The following is a 22,809-nucleotide window of genomic DNA, read 5'->3' on the forward strand; positions in this document are numbered from 1 at the left end:
TTCCAGAATGTGAAGATTTGTTTTGGAATTGAAATATTTTCTGATTCATGCACACCCATTTAGCATTCCCATACATCTTAAAGCATATCAGATACCTACTATACGTATATTTCAATCACTTGATCAAATAAATATTCCTTAATACTTAAGATAAGAGGTATAATAACTTGTTATCTGAATACTAGTTAGGAAATACTGTTTGACATTATACTTTTTATTTGTATTCCACCTCATTTTTATAAACAACTCAAGTATTATTTTTATAAACAATTCAAGGCTGTAAACATATCTAGTATTTTAAGTAAATATTCAGAAAAAAAATCTTTTCTCATCCTGCTCCATCCAACAATTCACAAGGCAATATGTTTTCCCCAATAGGAATTTCACTTCCCTCCATCTTGCAGCCTCTCATGTGTCCTAAAATCCCCCAATCCTCAACTGCAGTTCTGAAGAGAAGTTTCAGGAGAAACTCATCCATCAATCTCCATTTCATAGTCCTGTGCATGTGTGTGGACTGTAAGAGCCATGTTGATACAAGAGCATGTTTATATTCATTGATATCTTTTATGCCTGAGAATAGCTCTCTGTAAGAGCAGATAAGTGAAGATATGTAATCGATGCCCAAAAAAATTTTTTTTAAAGGAATGGTAATCTGGATAATTGTATAATATGCAAAATTTGCTTTCATGCAATGCAAATCATTTATGTAGACCAGCTATTGAGATTAACTCTAGAGGTTTTCAAGAAACAATTGGACAACCATTTGTTCAAGATGGTATGAAGATCCTGCTTTGGGTAGGGGGTTGAACTAGAAGACCTCGAACTTCCCTTCCAAACCTACGATTCTACAAATTAATATTGACATGTGTAAAACAAATTATGTTTTATGTAATAAAGTATTTGGTCTAAAATACACACATCATCTTTTAAAATTATTGAAGAGCAGACTGCTACATAATCAGTTAATACAGCATTAGCATATTGGCATAGAGCTTTCAGCAGTGGATAGATACACAGTTCCCATGTTCACATGTGACATATAAAGAAGATAGCTTTTTTTTTTAAATGACCTAATAGAGCATTCATACAGCTAAGCAGCTCTTGATCTCATCTCATGTTAGTATCTTAACAGATACCGTTTCAGAATCTGTGTAGTTGCTTATGGTGCAATCATGGAAGAAATGTTGAACATAATTATAACAAAAAAAATTTTTAAATAGATTATGTAAAATAAAAAAGAAACCCCTTCAAGGCCTAATTATTTATCTTGGTTAAATCAAGACAATCACAGATAATGATTTTTCCCAAATCTTTGGCTGTATTGCAATGGTTGTTTCAATTTGTAGTATCCAGCTAAACATTTCCTATTCATGGATTAACAATATATTTTTACCAATATGTGTATTTTAACAGTATTTATCCAACATAACAAAATAAACTGCAATTTGTTATATTTTTTACAAAACATTTTATAAATATTTTTACAAAATGTATACAAAGCAATTTCAAGTGAGACATACTATACAAATGAAAGTTTTTAAGCAAATGAAGTTCATATTACATTGACAAAAAGTGACACATCCTCTTTCAGTAAAGTCAGTCTGTAAGGCCTCCCAAATCTAACAGATCAGTTATGCTGACCTTGTTGAATCAGATTTTTTATAGTTGCCAGCTAAAAATGTTTTAACTTTAGACAATGTGGAAAGACATCAGGTATTCAAGAGACCAAATCTACAAAGCAGGTAAGCACAAATAAATGGCCTTCACTGGATTCAGGACCATGGGCTGCGTAACAAATTCACACTTTGTTTCTTTACAATGAACAAAAATATTTTTACTGCATTACCATTTAAAATATTCAGAACTCTAAAACCAAGTTCAGTTTAATAAATAAAATACATTAACTATCCCAGGTTAATTCAGCTGAACTTTGTTCAGTGGGTTCCCAGCACAAAATCCTGGGATAAATATAGGTATGATTTAATCCACATTGATGAAGTGCATTTCAGATGTCTTGGCTAAGACGTTATCTAAAATTAAACTCTCACCTAAGATTCAAAACATATACACTTTATTTTGGTATTTAGGTTCAGAATATTCTGTACATACAATGGGAACTTTACACTGGCAGGTAAAACCAAAATAAGAAGTTGTACAAATGTGAATCTTTTTTTTTTTTTTTACATTTCCAATCAGATACTAGTTAAACTAATTTATATGACTGGCGCAATATACACCCTGCTTTCCAAATTACCTCATTATGGTTACAGTTCAATTATGTTTCCTTCACAAAACCTTGAGGGAAAAGCACCTTCTACTCTCTTTATGTTACTTAAAAGAAACAAATAATTAAATCCATCCTCACAAAAAATAAATTTGTGACAAAGCCAAGCCATCAATTATAGTTATTTAAATTATTGTTGCCAGGAAGTGTACAAAATCATAAGTCTGTGACTTTAAAATCACATACCTGGTTTTTTTTTTAAAAAAAGAGGCAATAAAACTAAACTCCATGTTTCTATTCCTGTTATATATGGATTGTACATTAACTGTTGTTACTCTTTTGCTGAATTAAATTATATTTTATTAATCCATGGCAATGTGGTCACAATACAAGGATGGTAGTGTGTTCTATGTGGAATAATACAACAGAATACAGTTTTGCATTACATTATTTGGAATAAAGAAAGGAAAATGTGACTTCTTTCTAAACATTCTGGCAAATTGACTGACAACCAGTTTGTCATTGTATGTAGCAAAACTACATGTGACTTTACAGCTGAATGCAAGAGAAAGATCCCCATCAAATCAAGACCAGAGAGTCCTCAATAAATTTTAAATATTTCTGTAAAGAGAAGCTGCAGACAAAGCGTCATAATCACAGTTCTCTGTCCTTTTGAGCAGGCATAGTTGTATGCAGCAGCATTAAAGAGAGCTTGTATAGTTTGTTCTTTAAGCCTGGCAACATAAAAGGAGAAATCTGTATATTTAAATAATAAAGAAAATACATTAACAATATGACCACCAGCCAAACGCAAACCATGCATGAGATTCCTTTGGCTCTAGATTATGAGATGTATGCTTTTACATGTAATTTTGTTAATGGATAGAAATTTAACTTTGGTTTATATGTGTTTTGGTAATATGACCACTGCTGCGAATGGATTAACATTCTGAACAATTAGAAGCAGAAACAACCAAAATAACACTGTCCTTTAATTTGTTCAGATTAAGGCTAGTGCTCCTTAAACTATAAACGTTTACTATAACAACACAATTTTTAAGTAAAAATACTTGTCATACTTGGTTTAGAAAAACATTATACCATTTTGGAGATATTTAGTTGATTATATCCAATTATAAAATACAAAAGCTTTTGTTGAATAATCAATGTGTCAATCAAAATTTTTTGTGTGTATATGTGTATGGTATGTGCATGACTACTTTATAGCTTTTTAATATTTCCCATCTACTAGGTTTTCTAAACTTAATATTTATTGTTCCATACCAAATTGCAACTTAAATTCTACAATTCTATAATTCTTTGAATTATATTGGTTTCTGCTTATGGAGCAGCTGAATAGCACTTGAAGTATAAAGCTCTGTAAACTCTGCTTACAATTTCTCAGTTTACAGTTTTTTCTCTATTTCTTGTAAACCTGGCAAAGATATTTCTGCGAAGAAGTAAACTATAGAATTTTTAACCACAGAGATTTAAATCTTGACAGGAGATATAGAGAGCATTTTTCTTATTAAACGTATTTAATACCCCTGTTAGTAGTCTGTGATTGTCAATATACTACCTTATTATGTAGGGTTTAGTCAATTAATGTTTCATTAAGCTGCAACATTAAAACTGTTTATACAAGCAATGTAATCCGGTGGTTAGAGTGTAACACTTAGCCACAGACCATGATGATGATATTGGGGATTTTCTGTTCCATATTTTATTAACCAGTTTTGTCATGTCAACTTTTGTCAACTCTGAATTATACAACCCTAATTGTAGCTACTGAAAAGCCAACAATTGCAAATCACAGTTGATGAATCTGGTTTAGTTATTAATTATAGGTTAAACCTCAGGCAACACATTAAACTATAGTCTAAAATAGAAACGAAAGCTTCTGATCTTACCACTGCAGTTGAGTTGGAAGAAGAGAGGGGAGGGAAAGGCTCATTGAGAATCATTCTTGAAATGATAAAGAACATGGTTGAGAATTACATTCAATCACAGCCAATGAATAGGCCTTACCAAACAGCTTTCTCTTAAGGTTTTACATTACTGGATACCTCACTGTAACCACAATGAGTACTGCTCTCAAACAAAGAACAGAACCTACTTTAGAAAGTACACACGTCAGGCTGTATTTGTGGTATCTTTCACATTTGTTTCTATGGGAAATTTGTCCACGGTACTGTAACTATTAACATTCTAAGATACTATTTACAGCAGCTTCTAAAAGAGAGTCAGTTTCTACAATGCTTTCACTGTGGTCTGGAATAAATTTCTCCAGGCAGTTTTCTTGTGGAGCAATAAGTGAACAGTTAGGATACTCTAACTCCAGAGAGCCACTAGCAGCTCCCCCACTTTGTGGCTGCCTTTCAGTCTTTTTCAGTTCTAATATATTTTTGAATGTAGTTTCTAAACTCTTATTGACCAGCAAATCCTTTTGGGGTTTTCCAGAAACTTTCCAGCTGTCTGGTGGCAAATCGATATTCTTTGGAGAACTCCGAGGAGTTTTATCTTGGAGGGAATGATTATGTGCTGTTTCTGAATGAGAATCAATTGTATTCCAACAGGTTTTATTATGCGTACCACGATCTGCATTTGATAAGATTTTAGATGAATGATCTTTAGAAGCTAAAGAATTTTCATTCAACTTGTCAAGACCTTTAAGAGCAATTTTTTGTTCAGAAGAAGCCATATGTTGGCTTTCGGGAGAGCAGCTTTCAGAAGAGCATTTCTCAAATGTTAAAGCTTTTGCAAGATCTGCTTTTTTAACAGAAATGTTTTCTTGTGGTGGACTCACAATATTGTTAGGCACTACATGAAGTTTGTTGCACATTAAAGACTCTGCTGTGCTTGACTTGTCTCTCATTTGGGCATTAGCAGTCTGGTTTGGAGAAGTTAAAGATTTGCTAGTTTGATGATCACTTTCGTGAAGCTGTGTTTCATCAGCACCCTTGTCAAATTGCGTGGATGAGCAACAAAAGTCTGCCAGAAAACCATCTGAAAATTGGGAAAAAAAGTATCTCAATACTACATTGTTGTACAACAGCAAGACATAAGAAATATTCTTCAATGCTTTCAGACCTGGGATACCTATATTTTGCCCAAAGTGGAATTTTGGGACCAACTTCTTAATTTTTTTTTATCGTGGATCTATAGGACACAAATATTGCAGTAAGCCCCATTTACATTAAGTCACAACCAACATGTAAAAAATAAGTGATCTGCTAAATAAAAACCTACAATGAACTACTGTACATATTAAAATATGATTTTAGGTTTCAGATTGTAGCTTAAATGGAATTCTGGTTAGTTCAGTGTGAATCACAATGAAAAGTGTTGTTAATAGAATGTCCTTTAAAAAGCAGTCAGAGTGGGAAGAAAGGACCTACGAAATCCGTTTGGTCCAGTAGTTAAGGCACCAGACTACAAGCCGGAAACTGTGAGGTTCTAGTCCTGTCTTAGCCATGAAAGCCCACTGGATGCTTGGACCAGTCACTCTTTCTCAGTATAACTCACCGCACAGGGTGGTTGTTGTGGAGAAAATAGGAGGGGAAGTTGCATTGGATATGTTTGCCACTTTAAGTTATTTATAAAAATAAAAAGGTGGGATGCAAATAAATAAATAACATTAAGTTATAATTGCCTGACCTATTAAGTATTGCTAGACCTATTAACTGTTGCTGCACTGAAAACTGACATGTCTTCTGTACCTATATGCACATTTTTATAAAATAAACTAATATTCAAGAATTTCAAAATATTCAAATTTTATGTTGAAATTTGTTCTCAATTGCCTTCATTAATCTTTTTAGATTAGAACGTTTCTGTTCAGAATTAGCAGAATATTTTTCTAAGTAAAGAGGTAACAAATATATTTGCAAACATAATTCCTTTGAAAACAAATTATATCATATCTTACAAGCTAAAGTGATTTAAAATTGTCATGTAGTAAAATATATTTTTGAATACATGAATGCAGCTGTATCAAAATCACATATTGTATCTGCATCCTCCCAACAAACATATTGTTTGGGGAAGTAAAGAAGAAACAAACAAGTGGTGGGAGGGGAAAGAATTAAGATTAATAGCACAACAGTAGGCTATTGCATTACACTGTTGTTTACTTATTATTATGAATAAGGATGCATAATGGGTCTTAACATCTACATAGCCATCAAGAATTATATTGAGACTATGTTGCATTCAATTGGCAAGTAAAACAAAATGGAAAAGCAGTGACATAAACAAAAGAAATCTCTTATCTAACATGAGTCTTAGTTTCTTACCAGGATCAACTATTGCAAGACGTTTATCCCGGGACAGAGATTGTCTTTCTTCCTGATTAAACATCCTGTCAATCATTACCATTTCTGCTGAAGGATTTATCCTCTGGAAAAGAAAACAAACAAACAAAATCAGCTCCCATGCTACAAACAAAAAATGTTATGCTCCTGTTTTCTAGCTAATTGTTGAAGTTATACGGGAACCATATCAATATCATATCACAGTACAAAACAATATAACACAACACAATACAATACATAAAAACAGAACTCTGTTGGGATTCAAAAGAAGAGCCTTCTCTGCTGCAGTGCCTGCCCTTTGGAACATCTTACTCTCTAAGGTAAGATCTTCCCCCACCTTTCTTCCTAAAGACCTGAATCTGCTGATTGGCCTGGGTCCAAATAGGGGATAGCTCAATGCTGGAAGTGATTGCTGGGTTAATGGCAGACTCCACCTCCACCCCCTTCTCTGCTCTCTACACATCCATCTTTCTTTTTTGGTAATCATATGATTGTATTCTCATAGTTCTCTTTCATTGTTTATTTTATTGTTCTATTATCTTACTTCGGTTCTGTTCATTCTTTTCATTTCTTTCTTTTTATTGTTGTAAGCTCCCTAGAGTAGCCCCATGGTAAGACAGGTGGCATATAAATTTAATAAATAAATAAATAGTATTAACAGTTCCAGCGACTGCTGCACCCAATGTCCCTCCAGTGGTCACAGGATTGCATTTCAGACACTTGACAACAATGAGCTGCAGGATCCCACAGTCAAGTTTCCAACAAAATGGATTTACTTAACAGCCACATGCTTCACTTAACAACCACTTCTTTAACCATCATAGTGAATTGCTTTACAACCATCATAAAAATGGTCATAAAATCATGAAATGATCCATTTAACAACTGCAATGACTTAACAACCAAAGGAGGGAGCAAGGAAATGTGGCAATGGTCAAATAGGATGTGCAAGAGCACAGTACAAGTTGGGAAGGGTGCATGGGGTGTGGAAGCAGCCAACGTGGAAAGAGTTTGGAGAGGCTGGGGATGATGCACAGGTAAGGGAGACTATCCCAGCCTTCCCTGCCAGACTACCCCTACTGACTTTCCATGGAAGTCACCAAGGAAGGTCGCAAATGGGAATCATGTGATTGAGTGAGGCTGCAACTGTTTGTAGGGTAACCCGGTTGCCAAGTGTCCTGACTGCAGTTTCATGACTACAGGAATAATGAGCATTTCGAGGACTAATCATAATCACCATTCATTCAATACTATTATAACTTTGAACAGTTGCTGAATAAATTAACCTGCCTGCAGAAGTTGTGAGTACTCCAACACTGGATGTTTTTAAGAAGAGACTGGACAACCATTTGTCTGAAATGGTATAGGGTCTCCTGTCTGAGCAGGGGGTTGGACTAGAAGACCTTCAAGGTCCCTTCCAACTTTATTATTATTATTACTACTACTACTACTACTACTACTACTACTACTACTATTATTATTATTATTATTATTATTATTATTATTATTATTATTATTATTATTATTAAATGGTTGTAGGTCAAGGACTAACTGTAGTTTGAAATGGGTGACTGCAGCAAATGAGGACTATGTTCTACAGTTAAGAATTTCACACCTTTGTAGTACTCTCAATTAAAAAATGGGTCCCCATGCTAGCTACTTACAAATGAAAGACACTTTGAAGCTATTTTATATCTTGGAAATGAATCACCTTTGCTTCCCTTGACTCATTACATTTACATGCAGTATTAATCACATGGTTAATGTTACAACTAGTTTGGCGTGAAAAAACATATATAATTATTTTTCATTGGTCTTACCATTGCATCTTCCATTAGAAGACATCTGTATTTATTTAGCATTGACTGTGTTCTTTTCAGAAGCTGTGTTGCTGCAGATTCAAATTCATTATCCACTGAAAGGCATTAAAACACATTTAGATAGTAGTCTTTAAACCCTAAAATATTTATAATAATCTTTTTCTTCCATTTTCCATTATATGCATAACATATAACTTATCTGATGTTTATCAGCCCCACACACACACACATACACACACCTTTTTCAAAATAGTAGAAAGGGGAAAATACCTTTCCTTAAATCCTCTTCAGTTGGCGGTGATCCCTGGCACACATGATATGAAAGAAGTCTCTGGACTGCATCCCTTAAAGATCTGAACTGACTTTTGTCAGGAGCTACAGCCTGTGCCTGGTCCTTCTGTAATTGCTGTAGAATGCTAGTGGAAAGAAAGTAACCATCAGTCATTTTACAATGACATCTGGAAAAATTTTGCAAAATTTGTGAAGGGCAAAACAAAACAAAACAAAAAGCTAAAATGTATATAGAAGGGAAATTAACTTACAAGGCTCCTTTGGTTAACTGTTTAGAAGCAGGCCTCTTTTGTCCTACTATATGACCATCCACCTAGGTCCAAAATACATTTTTGTTACATTAGGATAATCTTTTATTAAAAGAAATTATAGTTTTGTACATTTCAAAGTACTACTACTTTCTATAAACTGCATTAATACAAATATGAATTGCTTATGTGTCACATATGAAAATAAATAAAATGGTTTATATAGATAACAATTACAATCTTAGACACAATTGCCTTTGAAAATTTTCAAACATAATCCTCTTTATCAGTAGGATATGCCTGTATAAACAAGCATAAAATCGAAGTGTACTTTTTATGGTGTGATCCAAGGATTACTAAAGTATTTAAAATTTATAATGGCAAATACCACCAAATATCTAAATTATTGTTTAGTTTCATACAATTTCTCTAGGAGACTTTTAAATACCCTATCATAGATTTCATCACAAATCTCCTTTTCAAGATTACTGAATTCAAGCAAATGACAGCAAATATGCTAATGCAGTGTTCCATGACACAATATTTCATTACTCCTGTGAGATTACACCAATAAACCTCTTTCATTTTTTATAAACACAAAAGACAAAGTTCTGTAAACAAATAAATGGTAAGCTGTTTGAAATAAACAGGAAATTTGTCTATATTATTGTTTAGCTTCATATAATATTTCAAGCGATATATAGTAATAGTAATAAAGTTGGAAGGGACCTTAGAGGTCATCCAACCCTCTACTCAGGCAGGAAACCCTATACCATTTCAGACAAATGGCTGTCCAGTCTTTTAAAAACTTCATTCACAACTTCTGGAGGCAGGTTGTTCCACTGATTAATTGTTCTAACTGTCAGGAAATTTCTCCTTAGTTCTAGGTTTCTTCTCTCTTTGGTTAGTTTCCATCAGTTGCTTCTTGTCCTGCCTTCAGGTGCTTTGGAGAATAGCTTGACTCCCTCTTCTTTGTGGCAGCCCCTGAAATATTGGAACACTGCTATCATGTCCCCCCTCATCCTTCTCTTCATTAAAGTAGACATACCCAATTCCAGCAACCGTTTCTTATATGCTTTAGCCTCCAGTCCCCTAATCATCTTTGTTGCTCTTCTCTGTACTCTTTCTAGAGTCTCAACATCTTTTTTACATCATGGTGACCAAAACTGGAAGCAGTATTCCAAGTGTGGCCTAACCAAGGCATTGTAAAGTGGTATTAACACTTCACGTGATCTTGATTCTATCCCTCTGTTAATGCAGCCTAGCACTGTGTTGGCTTTTTTGGCAGTTGCAGCACACTGCTGGCTCATATTTAAGTGATTGTCCACTAGGACTCCGAGATCCCTCTCACAGTTGCTACTATTGAGCAAGGTACTACCTATACCAGGTGTAGGCAACCTTGGCTCTTTTATGACTCGTGGACTTCAATTCCCAGAATTCCTGAGCCAGCCATGCTGAGGGGAAAGGGAGAGGTTTCCATGCTGAGCCATGCTGACTCAGGAATTCTGGGAGTTGAAGTCCACGAGTTATAAAAGAGCCAAGGTTGCCTACCCCTGACCTATACTATACCTGTGCATTTGGTTTTTCTTGCCTAAATGTAGAACATCTTTTTTTTCATCATTGAATTTCATTTTGTTACGTAGCGCCCAATGTTCAAGTCTGTCAAGATCCTTCTGTATCTTAAGCCTATCTTCTGGAGTGTTGGCTATTCCTGCCAGCTTGATGTCGTCTGCAAATATGATGAGTTCCCCATCCATCCCCTCATCCAAATCATTGGTGAAGATGTTGAAGAACACTGGACCCAGAACAGAGCCCTACATGCTTCCCTCCATGTAACTGCAGTTCCATTGAGTACGGCCGGTCAGCTAGCTACGAATCCCTCTGGTGGTGATGCTGTCTAACCCACATTTTTCTATCTTATCAAGTAGTAGATTGTGATCTACTTTATCAAATGCCTTACTGAAGTCCAAGTAAATTATATCCATAGCATTCCTCTGGTCCACTAATTTTGTTGCTTTGTCAAAGAATGCAGTAAGATTTGTCTGGCATGATCTGTTTTTGACAAACCCCATGTTGTCTTTTGCTAATGACTTTGTTTGCCTCTAGGTGTTCGCTGATTCGTTGCTTGATTATCTTTTCCAGAATCTTCCCAGGTATTGAGGCAGGCTGATAGGTCTGTAATTTCCTGGGTTCCTTTTTTCCCCCTTTTTTGAAGATGGGAACTACATCAGGTCTTTTCCAGTCCTTTGGTAGTTCCCCAGTGCTCCAGGATCTTTCAAAAATATAGCTCAGTGGTTCTGAGATCACATCTGCCAGTTCCTTGAGACCCTTGGGGTGTAATCCATCTGGTCCTGGTGATTTGAACTCGTCTAGGCTGGACAGGTGCTCACTACCATTTTCTTGTCTATCTTAACTTGTGTTTTTAATCTGTTTTTTACGGTACTATTTTTGATAGGTTGGACTGTTTTATCCCTTTGTGTAAAAACAGATAGTGATAAGAGATTTCCAAATGTACTATTACAGATTTCTTCACAAATCTCCCTCCTCAAAATTATTTTCAATTGCAAAACAGGAAATGATTTGCACAAGAAAAGCAGGTAATTTTTCCCCCTACCTGCACATTTGTTTGAGCAAGCGATGACCCTGCTATTTTTTCCGGGTGTGGTAACACTGTTCCTATAGGTTGTTGTATGATTTTGGCTCCAGCATCTTGTCCTGTAAATATACTCATGGTGAATATTGTTGACATTACACAAAGAATTACACATATTTGAATCTTCCACCTAAATATACATCACTGAAAGATATTAAATAAATTGTCACTAGGAGTGTTTTTATGTAACTATTCTAGACCAGCGGTCTCCAACCTTTCCGGCTTGGCAGCCCGGCATGGGGAGGATGGTTCCGTGTGAGTGGCACGTGAGCGTATGCATGCGCACAACTCTATTTGTGCTTGCGCAGCCCAGTTCCAAACGGGCCATGGCCCAGTAGTGGGCCACGGCTCAGGGGGTGGGGGACCCCTGTTCTAGACTATAAAATACAGGTAGTCCTTGACTTACTACCACAACTAAACCCAGAATTTTGGTTGTAAGTTGTTGCCTTCTCTCTCCTCCCACCATTTTTGAAAAGACTGGCCTCTCTTGCCCCACCCCTCCAGGAAACCTGCTGTAGGCTAGAAGGCCTCAGCCATCTAGACCCAGTGGTGCATGGAAATTGCCATGGGTCAGAAGGAGACAGACAGCTAGAATTTCCTGCAGGAAGGAAGGCCTCGGCCATCTAGGACCAGCAGCGCACAGAAACCTGCCTCCGACTGGATCCCCCAGCCTGCTAGGTAGGCCCAGTGGCACAAAGGCCTCATGCCTCCTCAATACCATTCCCAAGAAACCTAGCTTTCTCCCTTTCTGTTTCTGGCCAGTCTTGAGGAAGAATGCCTTTCCTAGCTTTGTAACTGAAGTTCAGGGGGGGAAGGAGGGAGGAGGCCTATGCATGACTGGGCCTAGCCAGCTGAAACCTTCCAGATGTGTTAGGGCACAGAAAAGATCAGGCCACTCTGGAGTGGAGGGAGAAAACAGAAAAGACTCACGTGCTGCTGGGCCTGGCTGGCTGACACCTGCCCATGCCTGGTTTCTGTATATGGGTGGGCACCAGGCCTCCCAAGACTTCCCCCACCCTCTGAGGCAGCCCTCCACGGTCAGTTAACCCACCCAGTCACTTAATGCAATAGGAAAGTATAGCAGCATGTATTTCTGAAAAAATACTATAAAATAAACATCTTTATGCTATATATGCAAATATTTCTAACACCGTGTTCACGTATATTATCATAAAATAACTTATTTTATAAAACATTGTCATAAGTTTATAAAATTACGGAATCACTGATATTAGCCAAAGAAACTTGTCAAATGCACTTTTAGATTTTAATTCTAACCCTTTCTTCAGTAGTATAGATAGTATTGTAATATCTACTTACAACCCAAACTTTTCAATTAATACTTAAGATAACATCAGTATGAAGTCATTCTGATAAATTAGAAATAAATTAAAATCTAATAAACTAGATTACCTAAAAGATTTGTTGACTGTGGTTGTCTCAAGCTGTCTTGTGATTTTGATGATGCAACCGAAGATGCCAGGTTGATTCCTTTTTTTTGAGCCTGCAAAGATACAACAGAGACACATCACACATATCATTAAAGATGTTTAAAAAGAAATAGTCCATATAAAAAAAATGCGTAAGTAGCTGAGTTCCACATCAGTTTTGCCCACAACTTTTAACCACAATTATTGGATGCACCACAACAGCTTCATTTAGGCATCATACTAAACCAGAAACCAGAAACACCTAACATATTTCTCATAGTGAGAGATGTATGTCCACTGGGGATGTGGGTGAGGTAAGGTAAAAATGCTTTCAGACTTTTTTCTTCAAATCATTATGTCTTATCAATTCTTTGAGTGCTAGACTTCCAAACTACTTCTGATGTAATTAGAATTAAGGCTATTTGATTTTGGTATTAGTTAACTGAAGACTGACTCTCCTTCATTCATAGAGTTGAACTTCAACTAATTATATTCAACTTATATCCTAAATCTTTATAATTGAATTGGTGCACAGTATGGATAAAATCTTTCATTTTTATACAAATGCTTTATTCATTCTCCATATACAAATTTCAACAAATAACATTTAATTGTTAGTTGCAATAGTTAATTCAAATATCACAAAATTTATGACTTAGCATGAAAGCAACCCACAGTAAGCCTGGAATCATCTACTTCCCTCTGTGCCTTCTTTATTGCGTATGTGAGAGTAAATTGGAAATATCCATTTAAATTCCATTTTTAACATAAAATAGTATTATGCTGAAATCCTAAACTGTGGTTAATCTTGCCTTTGATTAATGAAAATAAAGCAATTCAGAAACTGCAATTAATTTAAAATAAAAATGAGTAGTTCATTGAATTCTGACATTCACTGTAATTCATTATCACATGGAGCTCATCAAATATAGTTTTAAATGAATACACATCTAAGCCAGTAATGAACCTTATTTGTATGAAATCACATTTTTAATAAAAATAATTCCATGTGAATAAAAAATGAAAGTTAGTATTATCATATCAATAAAGCAGCGAAGTTATTTCAAAATACTGCTTGTTTAGAAATACAGGTGGCATGATCATACCCCATCCCGCATCATTAAAGAAACTATACATTTATGGAACATTTTTGATCTTGTGAATCATACCTGTCCAAAAGAAAACGGTGACTGGGTTACTGACGTTTGACTAAAAGGACTGACAGGTTTTGAAGAAACTGGAAGTCGATGTGATACACTGACTGACAACTGAGTTCTATTTTGCTGTGTAAGTTGATCTCCAGCAAAGCTTCCACTTGAAGCTACAGACTGAACTGATGAGCCAATGTTTGGATGTACCGTAGCAGAGGAACTCACAACAGTAAAACGATTACTTGAAGATATATTTGAACCAGTTGCCTGTCCAGGAGACGCTGCTGAATATCCTGTTCTGCCTTGGGAAAGATTTCCTTGGTTTGGGGATAAATGTAATACAGCAGGAGAGGATTGTTGTAGTGGAATCTGACCACCAACAATTTGAGAAGTTCCATGGTTGACTATAACTTGGTTTCCAGGAGCAAATGTCTGACCAGAAACTAACTGTACAGCATTCTGATTATTCAGCATTTGTCCTGAATATGCTTGGTTACCTCTGAGCATATTCGCAGAGTTTCTATTTAACATAACATGCTCAGTGGATACTTGGCTGGGAACAAGTTGTGAAGACTGATTCTGAAGCAGCTGTCCATTTACAGTCTGGACATGGTGAACTGGACTGGGATTTACAGACAGACTTGTGGGTATAAGAAACTGATTCTGGGATGCATGAGGTTGTCCCATTGGAGAATGGATAACAATGCTACCACTGGCATTACTTACTGTTTGGGGAGTAACTGGTTTTCTTGAATTTTGCTGACTAACAATATTAACAGACATATGTGGACCAACTACTGAATTCTGAGGTGAATTTGACGAAGCAAAGGGAATTCCTTGTTGTACATGATGCTGTTGTATTCCTAAGCTATTTACATTGTATGTAGCTTGCTGTCCCATCTGAATTGGTTTGGGTTGAATATTGATGGGAATTTTGTTAGAATTTGGAGCAAGACCCCTCTGTATAATGATGTTGTGTACAGGCAAAGATGCCTGAAAATTTGTACTATTAAATGGAACAGTTACAGGTTGTGCTACTGAGCTTGAATTTGAATTGCCAAACAACGAATTGCCATTAGGAGTTTGTCTATGAACCAAAAGTCCACCACTCATATTTGCAGGTGCTTGTTGGCCACCACCCTTCAATATAATATGAGATCCTTCAAGATTGTTTATGGCCATCATAGAAGGTTGATTACTAAATGAACCAATGAGTTGTATTTGTCCAGAACTACCAATCTGACTATTTGACAAATGCTGACTGGGAACACTGATCCCCACATGTTGCATAAAGCCATGTTGCACACCAACTGTATTGCTTGTAAAAGATGCTCCAACTGGTGGCTGTACTACTTGAGTAACTCCAATAGGTTGCAGCGTTTGACCTGAGTAATTAGAAACATTAGAAGCCTGAGTAAAAGATGCTGATGAGGAAGGATGAAGTTGTGTTTGTGCAAACTGTTGATTGGAGCTTATGTTGGCATCCAAATAAGCCTCTTCTGCCAAAGTCTGCTCAGTAATATTAGCTTCTTGCAAAGATTTCTGGAGGATATCAAAAGGCTGATCTTCACCAAGATCAGGCAATGGAGATGATTCAAGTTCATCATCAAGAAACTGAAGAGTACTTGGCAACTGTAGTCCATCATTAGACCCTTCTCCAAGCTGACCACCAACACCTTTGATTGATGACTTAGGATCAGAGCTCTGAAAGGAAAAAAATACAATAAAATGTCTTCAATCCTTTTTTAAAAATGCCAAATGTACAGCATAGTTCACTATAATTATTTTCCTTTTCTCGGGTTTATTATTAGAACAAGAAACATTACTGTTGTGCAACACTGTGAAATAATCCTAACATTTTTTTCAATAAGGTTCTCAGACAGGATTGTTGGCATATACTCATTTATTTCTACAGAGGTCCTGTGAAGGATTAGTTAAAAGTAGCCTGAGAGCTCTGAATCCAGAGACAAGAAACTCTAAAGCCAAATCCAACAAGTCTGGTTTTAATTACCCATTTCACAACAGGATAATGATACTGGTATGCAAAATATATAAATTGACAGCAAGAGCTTAATATACTGTATATGAGTACAACATTCTGCTCTTTCTTAGCCCCTCTATTTAATCATCTGAATATTGCAGCATATTTACAACTACAATTTGTAGTTATTTAAGGCACCGGCAGCATATTATCTACTTTATATGATCATTAAAAAGCTACAGCTGTTTACATTTTATATTTTTCTTTAGAGAAAAATATAAAGTTGATTCGGGAGCAAATCAGATTAGACTAAAGTAATGTAGAGCTGATCAAACTATTCCCAGAAGTCTAGATCTAAAATATCTCTGCACCCTCCTAATAATATGCACACTATATATATCAGCAGTAACAAAGACACTCTATAAAGATTAACTTTTATCTAATTGAAAATCTATCATGACATTAAACATTAGAGCTTTGCCATGTCATGAAATCACACTTTGGATCTGAAGGAAAAAACTACTCCAGAGTACGTACAAGGATTTTATGGCAACTCCTTAAAGCAGCTTGGTCTTCTCCAAGGACCACTCAGCTGCCTTCTGCAACTGCAGCATAAGCTCTGGAAAATATATGTTTTGTTTAGGTGCTATGTGGGTGCCTAAATGCAGTCTGAAACACCCTTGAAGTGTAAAGCACTGTACAGTCCTGCTACACATCATCTCAACCTGTACTATTTAGCTAGCATGTCGAGAGAGTAGAAGGTCATCACAATCTTTATTCTTGGTTAGAATCTGATATGTCTGAATTGCAAAACTAGAAGTGATAAAGAAAAAAACAATATATTATGAGTTCAACTGAGCTACAAATTCTGCTAGAACAAATCAAGTTATATTAAGAGGTAATTCTGGATCACTTCTATCAGTCTCATTAATTCTTTCTAATAGAGAGGAAGTAGAAGAAATTTTAGTAACAACTTTACCATTTTTCTTGGTAAAATTTTCTTATACTGTAGCTTGCACTAACTAGATATCCGCTCAGTTTCTAAATTTCAACAATTTGCATAAGCGGGCTGAATAGAATTCACAAGACTAAATACTTTGGGAAGAATAGCTTCCTATTGCAATTCATTTCAGGTATATAAATATAGTGATATCAAAATCTGGGAGAATAACTATTCATTAATATCACTAATAAAATATTATATATATAGACAACATAGGAAGTTGATCTCATAAGATAATCAGTAACTATTTTTATTCCATTCAATTACATATAATATAAATAATGCAACTAGTCTATAGAATCTACAATAACATCGTATATTTCTTCTCTATACTTACACTGGTATTGGCAAAAATGGAATTTGAGTTGGCTGCAGAATATCCTATGTTACTCAAGTCTTCACTGTTCTGTGACAACACAAAAAAATAAACTAAGAGCAATACATTTGGGACACAACTTTCCTCGTAATCTAATAAGAGTCTGACCTTTAAGAGCTAACATCTAACATTAAATTTTTCTTCCCACTATCTTTCCATCAACAATTGTGCTTATTCTTTCCAACTTCAGGAAACTATTGTAGCCTCAGAAAGATTCAAAGAGAGACACAGAGGGAAGGCATAGGACAAGATAGAAGAAACTTTGGATCTAAAAGGTTTAAAAACCTCCTAGTTCTCTGCCACATAAACTTGAGAAGTGCTAAAATGTAGACCTCTCTTACATTACCACTCATTGGGCACAACATAAGATTTATTTTAAATGGAAAGAAAAAAAATGCAGAACTGCAAGCCCACATTTCTAGTTTGCTGTGATAAACCTTGCATATCAATGAATTTGCTTAAGATTCTGCGGGCACATTTTTAGCAACCCCAAACAATTGTTAACAAAATTAAACGTACAATAAGCTAACATAAATAACTTACAGATTTACTTCCCCCTCCGTGTAGAAAGTAATTCAGTGCCTGTGGATCTCTAAAATATAAATAAACAAGAAAAGTGAGATAGACCGGTTTAAACATTAAAGCATTTTAAAACATAAAAGTTGCTAAAATTTAGATTGTTTCAATAGGTAGCAGCACATTTCCTTTCTCCTGTAGGCTTGGAAGGTTAGCAGATTTGGACCAGGTTAGCATTTGAATGGGAACTACCAAGGATTGGCTGAACTGGAGGCTAAACTGAGAAATCAACATCCCAGAAAGCTGCAACTGTAAACACTTTCATATTGTTACACACACACATTCCAAAATGCATGGTTGTGGCCTTGTAACTACCCAAAGATGAAGTTGACCTGAGGACATATTTATATTTAAAATATAAATTGACTTATAAACAGAAACTATTTTTTTAAATTATACTGCAACTGTGTCCCCCAACTGTATATTTTAGAGTATTCATTTCCTGTATAAGCAAAAAAACCTAGCTTGTATCTGGAAACATATCTATAAGGTACATTGTTATCCTTCTCTTTATAAGACTTAATTGCTACACTTTTAAACATTCATGATTTATTCTATTTATTCTATCAAGTCCATACTGAAATTTATCTTTTTTCATCTTTTGGTTTATTTTGATATTTCATATGACCAAGAGAATTTCTATACAGTTTTTGTATAAATGATACAGTAAATTATTTTTGTTGTTGTTAGTTGCGAAGTCATGTCCGACCCATCGCGACCCCATGGACAATGTTCCTCCAGGCCTTCCTGTCCTCTCCCATCTTCTGGAGTCCATTTAAGCTCATGCCTACTGCTTCAGTGACTCCATCCAGCCACCTCATTCTCTGTTGTCCCCTTCTTCTATTGCCCTCAATCTTTCCCAGCATTAGGCCCTTCTCCAGTGAGTCCTTCCTTCTCATTAGGTGGCCAAAGTATTTGAGTTTCAACTTCAGGATCTGGCCTTCTAAAGAGCAGTCAGGCTTGATCTCCTCTAGGACTGACTGGTTTGAACGCCTTGCAGTCCAAGGGACTCGCAAGAGTCTTCTCCAGCACCGTAGTTCAAAGGCCTCAATTCTTTTGCGCTCAGCCTTTCTTACGGTCCAACTTTCACATCCATACATTGCAACTGGGAAAACCATGGCCTTGACTCTATGCACTTTTGTTGGCAGGGTGACGTCTCTGCTTTTTAGTATGCTGTCTAGATTTGCCATAGCTTTCCTCCCCAGGAGCGTCTTTTAATTTCTTGGCTGCAGTCCCCATCTGAGGTGATCTTGGAGCCCAGGAAAATAAAATCTGTCACTACCTCCATTTCTTCCCCATATATTTGCCAGGAATTGAGAGGGCCGGATGCCGTGATTTTGGTTTTCTTAAATGTTGAGTTTCAAGCCAACTTTTGCACTCTCCTTCTTCACCTGCATCAAGAGGCTCTTTAGTTCCTCTTCACTTTTTGCCATTAGAGTGGTATCATCTGCATATCTTAGGTTGTTGATATTTCTCCCAGCAATCTTAATTCCAACTTTTGATTCATCTAGCCCTGCCTTTCTCATGATGTGCTCTGCATATAAGTTAAATAGGCAGGGCGACAGAATACAGCCTTGCTGGACTCCTTTCCCAATTTTGAACCAATCATATAGGTTTCTCAAAAGAAAAATAAGATGCTCTGGTACTCCCATCTCTTTAAGAACTTGCCACAATTTGTTGTGATCCAGTAGTAAAAACTACTGTTTATCATATATGGTGATTTTTTTCAAGTGAATTTTTCAGACAAATAAATTTCATTGGTTGCCAGTCTTCTATAGATGAAATCTACTACAGCAAGAAAGTTTCAACCTCCAAATCATTAAACAAATTCATGTGACCATCTATTGCCTCAGAAAGATTGATTCACTAAGTGGCTGTTATTTAAACTCACATACAAAGAATTTGAGGAGATTCTCAATGTATTATTTATTTCCTTGCATTTGTTTTTCTGTTCCATTGAATTCTGCATGAAGTATATGAAGCTTTCCCAACAACCTTCTCTTTAACATCTGCATAATTTTATAAGGCTACTGTATTATCATACTTTAAGTCATGCCCTAGGATTAAGAGAACTTAGATGTTCAGTTTTGCTTTTTACATTTAAAATAAGATGAAAATAAAAATTATGGGATGCAAATATGTAAATATATATGGAAATATTTTCCAATATGAAAGTGACTGTTCTTAAATATTAAATTAAAAGGATGAAAGGCTTGCTCTATAGAACAGAAACAAATGAATGGGTAGCAATATAAACAAATGCAGATTTTGCTCATAAAAATCATGGAAGTCTATAAAAATTAGCTTGAAAAATTAGTTGTTACTTGAGAGGAGCTTCCTTAGTGAATTTTTATGTGAATGTCTAAACAGGGCTTGCCTCATTCTACTTTCCCATGCTGTCAGTTACCGTATTACTTGCCTTATCTCCATTCAATTTTGTTCCCTGCCCCTTCCCCTTTCTACCGCAACTTTCTTTTTTTTTATATTTTTACTATCTTCTTTTATTTTTTCTCCTGGAAGAAAGGTCAATTTATGCATATCAGAGTGGTCTTTGAGTTTGATTCTATCTTTTTTGGAAAGTAATTTCTGAAAGTTATTCATAACAAGAATGTTGTAGTACACTTTTATGGGGGTGCAGGGAATCTCCAGGATTGATTTCAGCTGAACATGGCAAACCTAGGTTCGGCAGACAGCACAGGTTGTTTAACCTTTTTTTCTACTTTTCTTTTGGTGGATGGGTTTGATCTTAAATTTAGGGTCATATTTTATGGAAATTGAGTAATTGATTTAATGTGATTTATGTATGCATTATTGATGATAGACTATGATTTCATATGTAAATTCTAAGTAACTCAAGTACTTTAGGTAATTAAAATGGGAAAAGTTGAAAATATGTGAGGAAATAAAAATAAACAACTGATACAAATTTTATTTCATTTTCATCATGAATATGATCAGAGGTAAATAGTCTGCAGAACACTGCTCTCATAATAAAGTGAGTTCTTTTCACCAGTTCTGCTTATGCAGCTTAATATGTCCCTAAACAAAACAATTTTAAAAATTCATCTGGAACGGTGAAGAATGGCGAGAAATACTAGAAGCTGCAGGAAATAAAGGGAAATTACAAAAATCACAATCTTCCCTACTTTCTTTTGAATGAAAACCTATTCTAAATCCAGACTCCTTGAAAAAAATTCATTTGTTTATTACTGTGAAATAAAATTATGCTTCAGAAGATAAAAGTTTTAACTGAAATTGCTTATCAAACTAGCTTTCCTTTTAAAATGAATTTTGAATATTTTTCAAGGACAAGTGTCTAAAATAAAATCTTACCCGATAAGATCAAAGAGACAGGCTTCATCATCATCATCATCCATGACAACTAAGAAGACAATAAAGTATTCATATTGTATCATAAAACATATTTCAAATTCTATTTTTATGAAAAACTGCTTTATGTAAGAAATTACAAAATATATTTACCATGAAAGTGTTTTTACCATGCTAATTTACTGTATTGGAAGAGGGCTATGTAGTAAGCTACATCCAATAATATGGAAGCTTATTAATAATTTTCCTTATTGTTACCCTTTCCCTCCACCATCCATACCTCTGAAGAACTATTTAGATCTGTTCCAAAAATCCTCCCAATCCTTCAGATATTTGAGGTGTACTGAATGCAATGGGTTAACATTAGGATTACATGTTCAATCCTAACACTAATCTGTATCTGTAATACAAGCTAGGTATAGATATATACGTCTATTTCTGGACCGCAGCCTAAAACAGAAATGAAGTCTGATCCAGATTAAACCAGAATCCCAATTTGTATTGGTACCGTATTTCAGTTTTTCTTTCCCAAAATATTGTCATGGAGAAAATAGTCAAAATATAATGTGGCTACCATCCCCAAAATATTTACCTGTTTATGTCTTGTAGATTCAGTGTGGAACTAAATTGAATGATGTTCCATTGATCTTTTTTGTGTGTTCCATTTGTTTGTTTAGCCTCTGAATGGCTTGTTTTTACTGCATTTTAGCTAATTCACAACTTTATACTGCTAATTAATTTTTGTCACACACAATATTATAAATAATACAGTGTTGGGGGTGTGTAAGAGTGTTTCCAGCTTTATGAGATGAATTGTTTGCTTGCTGCATGTTAGGTTTATTAGATGGCTCACAACAAATAATTTCCAAATCTCAAGTGTATTTGCCCATTTCTATTCTTCTAACTCACGACATTTGCCAAATTCAGATGTATTGCATTATTCCCTAACATATTTTACTATTTCATCCAAATGAATTAACAGCACTGACTTTCTGCTGATTCAAGCTCATTGTAGAATAGTATGTCCATGACTATTCCTAAATCACCTGAAGTGCATCCATATGAAGCTTTGTTCAGGGAATTCTACAGACTTCTAGTTGTACACTCCACATTTTCAAACATTTTTCCATCTTCCAATCAAGAATCTTATAGCTTCAATTTTGATCACGGTTGCAATTTTTTTTCTCGTAAAATCTTTCCAATAGATGGAAATTATGTAATAAGTCCAGAGCCTCTGAACAGCAGATAGTGACAAGGTGGAACATATCTTTTAAGGTACAAAAGCTCTCTCAGATTTGGATATGACACATCAACATGTGGTTCACAGACAATGATTTCCAAAAGTCTCCTCTGTGAAGCTAAAATCTTTTATTTGAGATTCTCTTTATATGCTTTATAAGTATTGTGATATAT

The 22,809-nt window shown here is 35.4% G+C and overlaps 1 protein-coding gene across 1 annotated transcript; it reads right to left on the minus strand.

Moving 5' to 3' along the window:
* Positions 1 to 1,298: 1,298 nt before the first annotated feature.
* On the minus strand, positions 1,299 to 22,083 carry BICRAL (BRD4 interacting chromatin remodeling complex associated protein like). Its single transcript, XM_015814771.2, has 11 exons — positions 21,400 to 22,083; positions 18,034 to 18,082; positions 17,452 to 17,520; positions 14,149 to 15,834; positions 12,963 to 13,053; positions 11,511 to 11,611; positions 8,900 to 8,961; positions 8,628 to 8,773; positions 8,358 to 8,452; positions 6,520 to 6,622; positions 1,299 to 5,230 (listed from the first exon to the last, which is right to left on the minus strand). The coding sequence occupies exons 1-11, from the start codon at positions 21,480 to 21,482 to the stop codon at positions 4,425 to 4,427; spliced, it is 3,291 nt and encodes a 1,096-aa protein (XP_015670257.1). The 5' UTR covers positions 21,483 to 22,083; the 3' UTR covers positions 1,299 to 4,424.
* Between the last annotated feature and the right edge of the window lie 726 nt (positions 22,084 to 22,809).

This window comes from Protobothrops mucrosquamatus, unplaced genomic scaffold (assembly GCF_001527695.2).
Source record: "Protobothrops mucrosquamatus isolate PMUCROS unplaced genomic scaffold, P.Mucros_1.0 scaffold285, whole genome shotgun sequence".
Classification (NCBI taxonomy): domain Eukaryota; kingdom Metazoa; phylum Chordata; class Lepidosauria; order Squamata; family Viperidae; genus Protobothrops; species Protobothrops mucrosquamatus.